The sequence below is a fragment of the Gouania willdenowi genome, chromosome 13, assembly GCF_900634775.1.
Source record: "Gouania willdenowi chromosome 13, fGouWil2.1, whole genome shotgun sequence".
NCBI classification, from domain to species: Eukaryota; Metazoa; Chordata; class Actinopteri; order Blenniiformes; family Gobiesocidae; genus Gouania; species Gouania willdenowi.
The window spans coordinates 980,201-994,264 of NC_041056.1; the positions used below are offsets into that span (position 1 = coordinate 980,201).

Sequence of the window (14,064 nt, forward strand, 5' to 3'; positions counted from 1 at the left end):
GGACAAGGTGGGGCCACCATGGGGACAACATTGGTTCAGTCATTAGAAGCTGCACGGCATTCTGGGAAACTGGCAGCGGGACAGGGAAAACAAGTTGGCATTTAGGCCGTGCGTGAGTGCCTTGGGGGGGTAGGGGGGGGTGGTTCCCAGGGAGACAGGATTTAGAACGAAAAACTTCTTTAATTTACACCTAAAAACTTCACAATGTGACGTGAAAACACAAGAGGAATCAAAAGAATATTAAATATTTTAAAGGATTCCTCTGAACATTCCAGCATCGTGACCATCATTTGTAGAGTTCTGCTCATTATACAGTGAGAGTTCTCACAACATTATGATTGTTGTATTTTTGACCTTGTTTTGTGTGTTTTTGATGTCATTGTGTGTATTTCTTGTCGTTTGTTCGTTTTTGGCATCTTTTAATATATTTTCTCTCATTCTGAATATTTTTATTGTAGTTTTGCGTGTATTTGTTGATCTTTGTGTGTTTTTAGTATAATTTAGCATTTTTTCTCTGATTTTGTATGTTTTTAGTTTTGTTTTTTGTGTTTATGAAGCCATTTTTTTAAGTGGTTTTGAAGTCATTTGTGTGTTTTTGAAGTCGCTTTTTGTGTTTTTATGTTGTTTATTGTATTTTTGCAGTCATTTATGTGTGTTTTTAAGTAGTTTTGAAGTCATTTTTGTGTTTTTGAAGTTGTTTTGAAGTCATTTTTTGTGTTTTGAGGTCATTTTGTGTGTTTTTGATGTCATTTTTTGTGCCTTGAATTTTTTTTTTGTGTTTATGTTGTCGTTAAATGAGTTTTGTCATCGTTTTGTATAGCTTTTAGTGATTTTTTGTATTTTTGTCATCATTCTGTGTACTTTTCTGTCATTATGAAGGTTTTTAGAGTCATTTTGTGCATTTTCTTCTATTCTCATTTGCAGGCAAACACAGTGAGCCACCAGCAGGTTTGCAGACCACAGGTTGGGAACCTCTGCAGGAGGGTAAATGATCAGTTACTGAATATAGTCAAAAAAGTTACAAAACACTGGATTATGTGTCTAAACGAAAGTAGAATAATCAGGTTACAAGCTGCTGCATTTGAGAGCATCCACTTCCTCATCCATTACTGTCCATTATGGTTCTCAACTCATAAACAAAACACACAAGAAGCTGAGTCACTGCTCAGAGAGAAAGTAACATAATTAACCACATCACGTGTCAAACTCAATGTAACAGTGACAGAGAAACATTAATTATTGTGATCATTACTAAATCATTTATATCTCAGTGCCTTTCAAATGCAAAAAATAAATGACATTTCACAAAATGTGGGCTTTTATCATATGACAGTCATTTTTATAATTATATTATTAGATTTACTGTCATTGCACTCAAATAATAAATACATAAAAGTATTCAGTCTCCTCTGTAGCAGTGAGGTAGATTAACACAAACATAAGTACTTAAGTATATAAATAACCATGTAAAAATATTGTATTATTGATATTATCATCATTTTAGAATTTAAAATTGTAATTTAGCATATAAACAGGCAATACAAAAATGTTGTATTAATAATATTTTACATGTTTTTTTAAATAATTTTTAAACTAAAATTGTGGTTAGAACTGCAATTAAAAAATAAATAAATAAAAAACCCTAAAATTTCTCACAAACAATCCCACAAAATGTATCTAAATTCCCCAAAAACTTCCCCAAAGTCACAAAATCAAATTTTTTTAAGTGGATTTCCTGCAGAGACTGTTTTCTGACTCAGTTAATCACTTAACGACAACAAAAAACTTGAATATTGTTGGTGTTTTACATAAATTAGATATAATTTATTCGTGGAAGCACAAACTATGGCACAATAATATTGAAACTGCCCTTTTTTTCTTTATTATTCTTCAACGTTGAGATGAAAAAGCTCCATATTTGGCCTCTGAACTAAATCGATTCAGATTCAACATGAGAGAAACTTAAAGAAATTCCAGCAAAGCTGATGTGTGTGTTCTGAATGTTAATGAAGAGAGAGATTTAATCAGCGTTAGACGCTGGGTAACGCTGGGCCTGCAGCCAAAGCCGTGTTTTATGGGCGTCCATGTTTTACTGCAGTTCAGACAGACGGTAAAAACGCTGCTGGTGCAGTGTGTGGTCAGTAGAACGATAACTGACACATGTGCTGAGTCGTCTGTCACTTCACATTTATTCCTCCCTCACAGTGAGTGTGTGTGTGTGTGTGTTATAATATTAAACCACAATTTAAAATATAAAATATAATAAAATATTTTTTTCAAGTAAAAAACAAAAACAAAATGTACTATTATGAAAATTTCAAAATTAATGACAATGTATAATTTAAATAAGATGTAGTCTACAAAATATAATAAATTTTTTATTGCAAGGTTTACACACAAAAAATTGATTTTAATAATTTCAGACTACTGAAAAAATTACAAAAATAAAATAAGCCAAATACAATTAAAAAAAACTATTCGCCTTTGAAAAATGTCTGTAACCAATAATAAGCTACTTCAAATGTATTTGTCAAAATTAAATGTATTTTAATTTAAGAAAATGTAATAATTATGGGATTAAATTAATTTAGAGTTTTAAAAATGAATTGAATAAATATGAATTATATACAATTATTTACAATTTTTAAGTAGATATGTTACACTGCATTGTAAAAAAAAAAAAAGTATAAGAATTGATTCTTTGTGCATAAATGAAATTAAGAGATCTATACTAAACATTTATTGAGAAAATAATGAAATTAACACACGATCAAAAACAAACAGAAATTAATGTGTTATAATGTTTTAAAATAGGAAATACAATTATATATATATATATATATATATACACACAATTATACCATTGAGTAAAAAAGGGTTAAAAACATTTTTTATTACATGTATTTTAATGCTAAACTGCAAAATACATCTAGATATAAATACCTTTTTTTTTTTTTACTGTATTTTATTTTAGAAACTGCAATAATCATGGGATTTAATCTCTTTAAATATGTAAAGAAATTAGAGTTTTGTAAGGAGATACATTACACTGTATTGTAAGAAAACTAATAATTGATTATTTGTAAGAGAATTATTCTGTACGAAACATTTACTGAGAAAAAATAATAAAATTACCAAACGATCAAACCGAATGATCCTTAAAAAGTATAAAAAATAGAAAATAAATGAAATGCAACTATAACATGGAATAAAAAAGGTTTAAAGATATATTTTGGTTTTTACTGAACACATGTTTAATGCTAAACTGCAAAAAGCATCTACATAAATGACTAAAAATAGATAAAAACACATGGGCTACTATGCAAACAATGCAGGAACAGTACAATATTAAAAACAAAAATAAATATGTGTGAAAGCTAAAACAAACATGAATAAAAAAGTGTTAAAAAAAAACCCTACAAATATAAAATAAACATAAACTTAATGAGTGTTTGCTCTGTGAATTACATGTAATAATGACATCATCATGTGTCTGTTTCATCAGTGCTGCAGCTTATCTCTGTAATAATACATGACAGTGTGCGGTTGCCCCTCCCTACACACACACACACACACACACACACACACACACTGCAGACACATACACACTGCAGACACATACACACACACACACACACACTGCAGACACACACACACTGCAGACACACACACACACACACACTGCAGACACACACACACTGCAGACACACACACACGCACACACACACACACATACACACACACACACACTGCAGACACACACACACTGCAGACACATACACACACGCTGCAGACACACACACACACACACACACACACACACACACACACACACACACACACACACACACACACACACACACACACAGCCTCAGAGCTTAGTACGAGCACAGCTTTCCCGTCAGAAACCAACTCTCCACCCTGTTCTCACAGCTGTAAACTTTGTAAAGTTCTGTGTACAGTAACACTCTGATCTACAGTAACACTCTGATCTACAGTAACACTCTGATCTACAGTAACACTCTGATCTACAGTAACACTCTGATCTACAGTAACACTCTGATCTACAGTAACACTCTTGATCTACCACATGTTCTCACTGTGTGTGCAGCTGTTTGTTACCTGGAAATCTTCTTCATGTTCCGTTAGTCTGAGAGTCACCAAACAGCAGTCAGTCAGTCACACACACACTTCCCTCTTCACTATGGAAACTTTTATACACACGCACACACATCTGAGGAGCACCATCCTCCAATCAGAGCGTGCTTCCTGCCTACACGGCCCCTCCCCCTCTGCACACTGACCACGCCCCCTTCCACAGTGGGCCTTTAGACATTTGAGCTGACAGGACAGAATAAAAGAGAGAGAATGCAATCACTGATGGCTCAGCAATAAATGGAGAAGAAGAAGAAGAAGAAGAAGAAGAAGAAGAAGAAGAAGAAGAAGAAGAAGAAGAAGAAGAAGAAGAAGAAGAAGAAGAAGAAGAAGAAGAAGAAGAGAAGAAGAAGAAGAAGAAGAAGAAGAAGAAGAAGAAGAAGAAAGAAGAAGAAGAAGAAGAAGAAGAAGAAGAAGAAGACGAAAGAAGAAGAAGAAGAAAGAACGAGAGAAGAAGAAGAAGAAGAAGAAGAAGAAGAAGAAGAAGAGAAGAAGAAGAAGAAGAAGAAGAAGATGAGTAGCTTTTATTCCCACTTTAAAGCTAAATTATGTTCTGTATGACTAATCATGAGGAAAAACAGATACGGTTTGGTAGTAGACTATTAAGCAGAGAAGAAGAGCTCTCCTAGAGGACCTTTACTCTCCTTTACACAGTGCGCTGACACGCTCTGGTGGCTGAAGTTTAGCGAGTAAATCAAGGGACACCGGTTTGTGTGTATTTTAAAGGAATGCAGCGCTCCTTAAAATGATTTTAAAATATATATATTTATTTGGACGAGATCACAGATCTACTGAACAGGATTAGGGCTGATCTAGTAGTGGAAGAAAGAAAAAATCTATGATGTCTTTTTGTTTTTTTAGTCTTAATCTTCTTTTTTGTGTTGATTTTTTTTGTGTCAGACAAAAGAATAAAAAACAAAAAAAAAAGATTAAGACTGAAAAAAAAGTTTAAAAAAATAGACAAAAATAGATTTAAGGAGTTCTACAATTGTGATTTTTTTTTCTTCCACTCCTGGGTCTGTTTTAAGTTTTTGTTTCCAGCAGCTCTAATTCTCTTCAATACAGGTCCTTTTTTTTAAAAAGTATTCAACAGGGTCAGAAGTAGGGCTGGGTATCGCCAGGTACCTCGCGATATGATATATGACGGTATTTTTGCCCACGATAACAATATATTGTGGGTTTTTTTTTTTTTTTTTTCCCTCCCGATAACGGAATTATCACAATACGGCGATAATCAATATATTGTGATATTTTTGCCCATGACAAGGGTATTATCACGATACGGCAATAATCGAGATACAGTATCGCAGGAAAATACATCCACGATATCTGTGTCACTGAAGAAGTTCAGAATTTATCCACTGCATTGAATCCATTTCACAGGAATTACAAAACATTGTCAATCAATTTCACATGAATGATAGGGAAGTAAAACAAAGTGGATACTACACAATGTCTCATCTTAATACACACACACACACACACTTTGTAAACATCTACACCTCACCTATTCTCTCATTGTATGTACATTATCTCTGTGCATCATGCGTGTATATATATATGTGTATATATACAGTACATATATATATACATATTTTCATCATGTCTTGTATGTTCCAAAAAATAAAATAAAAAAAAAACAATTTAATATGAAATAAATAAAAATATATTTTGATATGTGGCTCCAGTGAATCAATAATGTATGGCGAGACAAAACCTTGCGATATATTGTTGTATGGATATTTTGGCACAGCCCTAGCGTTGTGTAGGTAGAGTGTGGTGCTCTGCACAGAAACACGTCACCATTTTCCACCAGACGAGCTGCTGGACGAGGTGGTGCGACTCCTGCTCTCTGCTGCCATCTCCCTCCTGACCATGGTGAGGCGCTCTGTGGACATGCTCTTCCTGAAGGAGCACAGAGCAGAGAAATAGTAAACATACAACATAGTATGTTTATTATTTTACTATAAATAGTAAACGTACAACACAAAATAAACTGGGGCTAATTAACAGTTAATCATGTCTTTAATAATTGTGGAATATTATTAATTATAATAAGAGATTAATACATTTATCGTCCATTTATTTTCTCTTTCAATCAATATTATAATTATAAACTGTATTAACAGTTATTTGTAATCTTATGTATTTGTTGCTTACATTTATTGTATTATTAATATTATCAATAATCTTTTTTAAGAATGTCAATAATAAAAAAGATGAAAACTGTTGAATTTTGTTAGCTAATCAATGACTAACGTGCTCATTATTTATTCAAATTTAAACTCTGCCACAAAACAATTTTATTTTATTGTGTAATAAAATACATTTTCAGTGAAACCCTTCGGTTGTTCACTGTGGGAAATATCATTAAATATAATATATAAGGTTTTTTTTATTAGTCCTCTTTGTTTTTTAATGTAAGCTGGATAAAGACAGTGTATTGATTATATAAATCCATGTGTATTTGTTGCAGGAGTCCCTGGATGTGTGTGTGTGTGTGTGTGTGTGTGTGAGCGTCTCTCAGACGTACCTCTTAATGGACTGCAGCACCTCCTTCTTAGGGGACGAGGGTGAGGACAGCAGACGTTTGTGTTGGACGTAGCCATTGCTCAGAGGTCTGGAGGGAAGAGTCTGCAGCAGCTGACGGACTGAGAAGGAGGAAAACATTTGTGAGCATTTGTTCTCAGTTTGTGTGTTTTTTAGAATCATTTTCTGTCTTTTTTATTTCGTGCATTTCTGGTGTTGTTTTCAGGGCTCTACACTAACTCTTCCAGTGGGGGCACCCTTTTTTGAATGGGGGGGGGGGGGGGGGGGGTACAGCATAGACATACATGCTGATGAATAGTTGACTTAACTGTAACTAACGTACCGTAGTTTTGTATGAAGTAAAGACTGACAATGACTCAAGATATATTTGCTAAATATTTTAATGTTTTAGTGTCAAGATTAAGTTTTTCTGCAACAAGCAGTGGTTGAAATGACAGGTTTATTTTATATCATTTTAAAATAAGACGTAATAAAACATTTTTTAAATAACATTAAATCATAACAACAGGTTACATATATTCTGTTTTTTTATTTTACAGAAATGCTGTACATGAATTAATTTAACAGTAACATAACCAACTTATCATCTGCATTGTTTCACCCCATGAATTAAATTGAGAGGGTCCAGCTCTGATAGTGGGGTCTCCTAACCCTCTTCCCCTGGTCAGGGGTCTGTAACCTTTACTCTACAAGGAACCATTGAACCTCATCTCACCTGGATTAAAGTCCTCCTGGAGCCATAAATACCTTCTCTATGAAGACAATACAGTGGATTACATTATATACAGTTATAATTATAGAGGATAATGTTTGATTTGATTTATATTGATCATGTAAATGGAAACTTTAAAACAGTTTAAAATAAAATAAATAAACATCAAGAAATAAAACAGTATCTTCATCTTTAAATTCTTACACATCTCAGTTTACATGAACACAATGTTTATAAAGAAGATTTTTTATAAAAGTAACTTGAATTTGATAACACATGATCATGTGATCAACACATGCTAATTTATTTTAGGTAAACAAATTGGTCATAAGGTCATCAATTCACACTTAAGACGAGATAAAATTTTACTCGCACACACTGAAAAAATATTTTGTATATTTATTGCCATTCTGTGGGTTTACTGGAGTCCTTTTTTGTATTTTTGCTGTAATTTAGTACATTTTTGGTGTCATTTAGTGTGTTTTTGGGGGTAATTTATTTTTTATTTTTGTTGACATTTAGAATATTATTTTCTTCTTTTGCATATTGTTAGTGTCATTTAGTGTGTTTTTAGAGTTGTTTTGTAAATTTCTGTTGTCATGAATGTTTTTCTTCGAATTGTGCATTTCTGTTGTATTTTGTATATTTTCTGTCATTTTGTGTATTTTGGAATTGTTCTTTGCATTTTGGGTGTAATTTAGTGTGTTTTTGGATAAGTTTTGTAAATTTCTGTTGTCAATTTGAATGTTTTTCATTATTTTGTGTATTTTTAGCGTAATTTTAAATATTTTCCACTCATTGTATTTTTAATGTCATTTTGTGTATTTTTGGAGTCATTTGTGTATTTTTATTTGGTGCCACACAAACAGACACACCTGGCCACGGGCCGTCAGTTAGACTTAGATTATTGTCAAACTAGAGTCATGACTTCAAAATTCCTTTTGTAATTTTAGGAAATTTTGCAGAATTATTTGCAAAAAAGTTGAAGGTTTCCAATTTTTTAAAATGTAATCCTTGCCTTAATTTACAATCAGAAACCATTGCAATCATGTAGAGATCCCTGACCTTTGGTTGGTGCCACCGTGGCAGACGCAGGCAGAGACCTCCTGGTGGGGTGAGCGCCCCCCACCTGTCGCCCCTGGCTCTGCTCCTCACAGTATCCCAGACGCCTCAGGGCGTCGGCCAGGGCAGCCTTCAGCAGCTGGATCTCATCCTCCTGCAGCTGGAGCCTCTGTTCCATGTGAGACACGCGGTCCTCCATGTCCATGTTACTGCTGGCCGACACCGTGTCATCTACACGTGAAGGAGGGGGAGGGGCACGCAAGTGAAGACAGAGAACATAAGCAAAATTTACACAACATGACTGCTGCAAGAAAATAAATGGCGGGACGGTGAAAAAGCAACAGTTTGGGATGTTTAATGAAGTCGTGGGTTCAAACCAGCATTATAAATTATGATACGCTAAAATACACTAAGGTACGCTAGGGTACGTTAAGATACGCTACGGTACACCAAGATACAACAAAATACGTTAAGATAAGCCAAGATACACCAAAATATGTTAAGATACGCTAAGGTACGCCCAGATACGCTAAAACATGTTGAGATACGCTAAGGTACGCCCAGATACGCTAAAATACACTAAGGTACGCTAGGGTACGTTAAGATACGCTACGGTACACCAAGATACAACAAAATACGTTAAGATAAGCCAAGATACGCCAAAATATGTTAAGATACGCTAAGGTATGCCCAGATACGCTAAAATACACTAAGGTACGCTAGGGTACGTTAAGATACGCTACGGTACACCAAGATACAACAAAATACGTTAAGATAAGCCAAGATACGCCAAAAGACGTTACGATACGCTATGGTACGCCAAGATACGCTAAAATATGTTAAGATACACTACAGTATGCCCAGATACGCTAAAATATGTTGAGATACGCTAAGGTACGCCCAGATACGCCAAAATACGTTAAAATTCACTAAAGTACGCCAAGATACGCCAAAATATGTTAAAATTCACTAAAGTGCGCCAAGATACTCTAAAATATGTTAAGATACGCTACAGTACGCCCAGATACGCTAAAATATGTTGAGATACGCTAAGGTACGCCAAGATACGCCAAAATACGTTAAAATTCACTAAAGTACGCCAAAATACACTAAGATACGCTAAGACATTGTAAGATAAGCTAAGATATGTTAAGTCTAGTGATGCTTTAAAAATTTGGCAACCAAAAATCTTCGGCAGAGAACTAAAAATCAACAAAACATATTACGAAACAATACTCTACAATATACGTTATGATACCTTGCGATATGATGTGTAAACTGTGCAACTTAAAAATACTGTCACCATTACATTAATTATTTACATCAAAGGCTCTTTTAAGCTTAATGAAAATAAGACGTATATATAAGAGGAACGGAAACGGAGCAGCTTCACCTAATTATCAACACCGTGGTCTCTGATTGGATATCAAAGGTCACATGATTGTCACATCATGGTGAGGAAAAGGTTTATTATCAGCAAACAGGCTGAGAGATGGAAAGAGGAGGAGTCACCTTCATCTGATGAAACACACACACACACACACACACACACACACACACACACACACACACACACGCACACACACACACACACACACACACACACACACACACACACACACACACACACACACACAGATAAAGGACGACGACACACAAAAGGGAAGGAAGGATGGATGAAGAGGTGGAAACAAAGCAGGAGGAGGAGAGAGGGTGTGTGTGTGTGGTGTGTGTGTGTGCTGAAATATTGATGTGGTGCTGGTAGTGATGATGAAGGTGGAGCTCTCTCCTACCTGCCATGGTGCTCTCTCTCTCCCTCTCTCCCCTCCCGAGCCTGCTGCTGTAGCTCCTCCCACTCAGTCTCACTTCCTCCTGCAGCCCCTCCCCTTCCTCTGTCTCTCCTCTCTCACTGCCTCTGACTCCTGCCCCTTTCTGAGCATCCTTCAGACCCCTCCTCCTCTCATTAAGGATCAATGACACACACAGTGAAGGCTGTTCTCCTCCTGTCACTCAGCCTGATTCATCACTGACCATTTGTGAAACATTTTGTGTCTATGGTGTCATTTTGTATGTTTTTTAAGTCATTTTGTGTATTTTTTGTGTCGTTTGTTAGTATCTTCCTGTCATTTGGTTCATTTTACTCAATAAGTGTGTTTTTAAAGACATTTTCTGTTTTGTTTTTTTTGTGACATTTTGAGTATTTTTCATTCCGAGTATCTTTCTGTCATTTGGTTCATTTTACTCATTTTGGGGGCTTTGTGTGCGACATCTTGTGTGTTTTTCTGAGTATTTTTGGTATAATTCTCAATAATTATCTAACGTGTATTTATTTTTGCACACACCCAACACAGCATAACGTCGATGGCTGTTCATCATAGGAATGGGATCCACACAAGGTTCCTGCTGCTTAACAGAAGGTTTTCCTTGCCGCCATGAGGAATTCATGTTGGGTGTGGGATACATATGTATGTGTATATACGTATATATGCATATGTGTGTATCCATAAAATGAAGAGTCCGTCCTTAAGACTGCTCTACTGTAAAGTGTCTTGAGATACCATTGGTTATGATTTGGTGCTATACAAATAAAGATTGATTGATTGATTGATTGATTGATTATTTTCATTTTGAGTACTTTAGTTGTCATTCCATCTACCTTGTTGTTATTTTGTATATTTTTCTGTAATCTGTTTTATTTTTCTCATTATTTTGTGTGTTCTTTTGTGTGTTTTTGGGGTTAGGGTTAACCCTAACCTTTGTCAGGATTTGTTTTAGTTGCCACACAGTGGGTCCATGGGTATGTGTGTATTCAAACTGCACTACATTAGTTGTTCATTAGCCAAACATATAAAGAGAGCATGGAGACTTATCAGGAACATTTACATGTTGTGACAACACGACACTGTACATGATTCTGTAAAGAAAAGCAGGACTGACACATATAACACATCAAGCTGCTCCTCAGAACCATTAAAACATAAAAACAAACAGATCAATGAGACTTTGGACGGTCTCTGGTTACAGCCAGAACACAGATGGCAAATAGAGAAGCACAGTTTTAGTGTTTTTTCAGTCATTTTGTGTATTTTTAGTCTCATTTGGTTCATTTTACTCAACATTTTGAGAAACGTTATGTGTATTTTGTTGTCATTTTGTGTTTTTTTTTTGTGTTGTTTTGTGTATTTTCCTGTCATCTGATTTATTTTACTCATGTTGTGTGTTTTTGGAGAGATTTTGTGGGTTTTTTTAAAGATGTATTTTGTGTTTTTAGTGTCTATTAGTGTATTTCTGGTGTCATTTGGTTCATTTTACGCAACATTTTGTATTTTTTGAGTCACTTTGTGTGGTTGTTTTTGTGTCAATTTTTGTGTTCTTAGTACATTTTTGAGTATTTATAATGTCATTTTGGGTATTTTTAGTGTTGTTTTGTCCATTTTCCTGTCATTTGGTTTACTTTGCAAAAACAGAACATGTAAAGAATATTATTAAGACTTTTTTGATGGTATCCAGTTACAACACAGATGGCAAATAGAGAAGGAAACATTTTGTGTTTTTTGAGTCATTTTGTGTTCTTTTTAGATATATTGTTATATATTTTTATTGTCATTTGGTTCCTTTTACTCAACAATTTGTGTGTTTTTGAGTCATTTTGTGTATTTTCCTGTTATTAACATTTTGTGTTTTTTGTCACTGTATGTTTTAAGTCAAGTTCTGTGTTTTTGGTATCATTTTGAGTATTTTTAGTGTCATTTTGAGTAATTTTAGTGTTGTTTGGTTCATTTTACAGAAACAGAACATGCAGAGCAGATCAATAAGACTTTTTTTGACGGTCTCCGGTTACAGCCAGAACACAGATGGTAAATACAGCAGGAAACAAGAGGAGAGCGACTGACACAAAACAGACAGGTTCACACTCACAAACAGCGTCGTGTCTCAGATCCGTCTCCGTTCTCCTCAGTTTTCAGCCACACGTTCACTCACTCACTCGTTCACATCCATGTGAGACATTTATTAATGTTGCTATTTTGCATAAGCAGGAACTCAGACCTGAATCAGAGCCTGTTCTGCCTTCAGAAAGCTTTAAACCAGGGCCCAACACATGAACATAGAGCAGACAGGGGCAACAGGCAAACAATAATGATAAATAAAAAGTCAAAAATACAAAAATGTACTCCAACAAACAGACATAGTTACAGAAAAATACACAAGAGGACAGCAAATAAACACAAAAATGACTCCTAAAACACGACAGAACACAAAATAAGAGAGAAATATGAAAAATTCATACAAAAATAAACAAAATGACTCCAACAAAAAAGGATAAAAAACAACAACAATCACAAAATGAAACAGAAATACACAAATAACAACAGAAATACACAAAACTAATATTAAAAAACACATACAATATCCACAAAAGAACTCCAAAAATACAGAAAATGAGAACTAAAGTACACAATGTGTTTTTGTTGCGATTTGACTCCAAAAAAAATTACAAAAAAATAAACAAAAAGACAACAAAATACCCAAAAATGACTTCTAAAAGCCAACACGACAACAGAACACAAAGTAAGAAACAAATAGGAAACATTCAAACAAAAATACACAAAATAACTTCAAAACCACAACAAATGGAAACAAAAAAGACAAAAAAAAAAAAAAAACAATCACAAAAAAGCAGAAAATAACAAAAGAAATATACAAAATGATCACAGAAACACATGTAAAATACAAAAAAGGACAACAAATATACTTAAAAATGACTCCTGAAACACAACAGAACACACAACAAGAGAAAAATATATAGAATATGAAACAAAAACACACAAATAACAACAGAAATACACAACGGGATGACAAAAAATACACAACATATAAAATTCACAAAAGGACTCCAAAAATACACAAAATTACAGAAAAATAAACAAAAAGACAACAAATACACAAAAAAAAAGGAAAAATATATAGAAAATCATAAAAATACACTAAAAACACAAAAGGTCTCCATATTAGAAAATGCAAAAAATCATGCAGAATGTTAATTATATGAGATGAGATAAAATCACACATATTTGTGGCCTGTTGACCATCTCTGACATGTCATAAATGATCTCACCGTTGTTGCAGTACTGCAGCAGCAGGTTGCTCTGGCTGTCACACAGACTCCCACACGATGCCACCCTGTCCGCCATCCTCTCCCCGGGCTCCGGCTCCTCTTCCTCGGCTCCTTCGTGTGTGCCTCACGGTGAAAGCTCTCCGCTTCTCCTCCACATTCATTAAAACACACACACACACACACACCTTTACCTGCCTCTGCCTCCCTCTCTCCCCCTCTAACCTCCTCACTACCACCACTGTAACCTAACCAGCTGCTTCCTGTTGGATTTCAAAACAAAAGATAGTTCATTTGTGACCACGCTCAGATTTTACTCTTATTTCTATCTAAAAATGTCTATATCACATTTGCTCTTCCTAATGCTTGAATCAATTTCTAGAATAGCCTGAATATAATAAAACTAATAATTTTACCTTTACACGTAGATATGTATCAATATTTTCAAGATAATAGAATGTCCAAGTAATTT

The 14,064-nt window shown here is 34.6% G+C and overlaps 1 protein-coding gene across 1 annotated transcript in view; it reads right to left on the bottom strand.

Annotated features, from left to right (window-relative positions):
* The window catches only part of LOC114474516 (echinoderm microtubule-associated protein-like 2), a 28,065-nt gene extending 14,263 nt beyond the window's left edge, over nucleotides 1-13,802 (bottom strand). Inside the window, exons 1-4 of the mRNA XM_028464900.1 lie at nucleotides 13,596-13,802; nucleotides 8,483-8,710; nucleotides 6,689-6,806; nucleotides 5,959-6,060 (exon numbers count right to left, since the gene is read on the bottom strand). Coding sequence (XP_028320701.1) covers nucleotides 5,959-6,060; nucleotides 6,689-6,806; nucleotides 8,483-8,710; nucleotides 13,596-13,671 — 524 coding nt within the window. The 5' untranslated portion in view covers nucleotides 13,672-13,802. The remainder of the gene's footprint in view (nucleotides 1-5,958; nucleotides 6,061-6,688; nucleotides 6,807-8,482; nucleotides 8,711-13,595) is intronic.
* Between the last annotated feature and the right edge of the window lie 262 nt (nucleotides 13,803-14,064).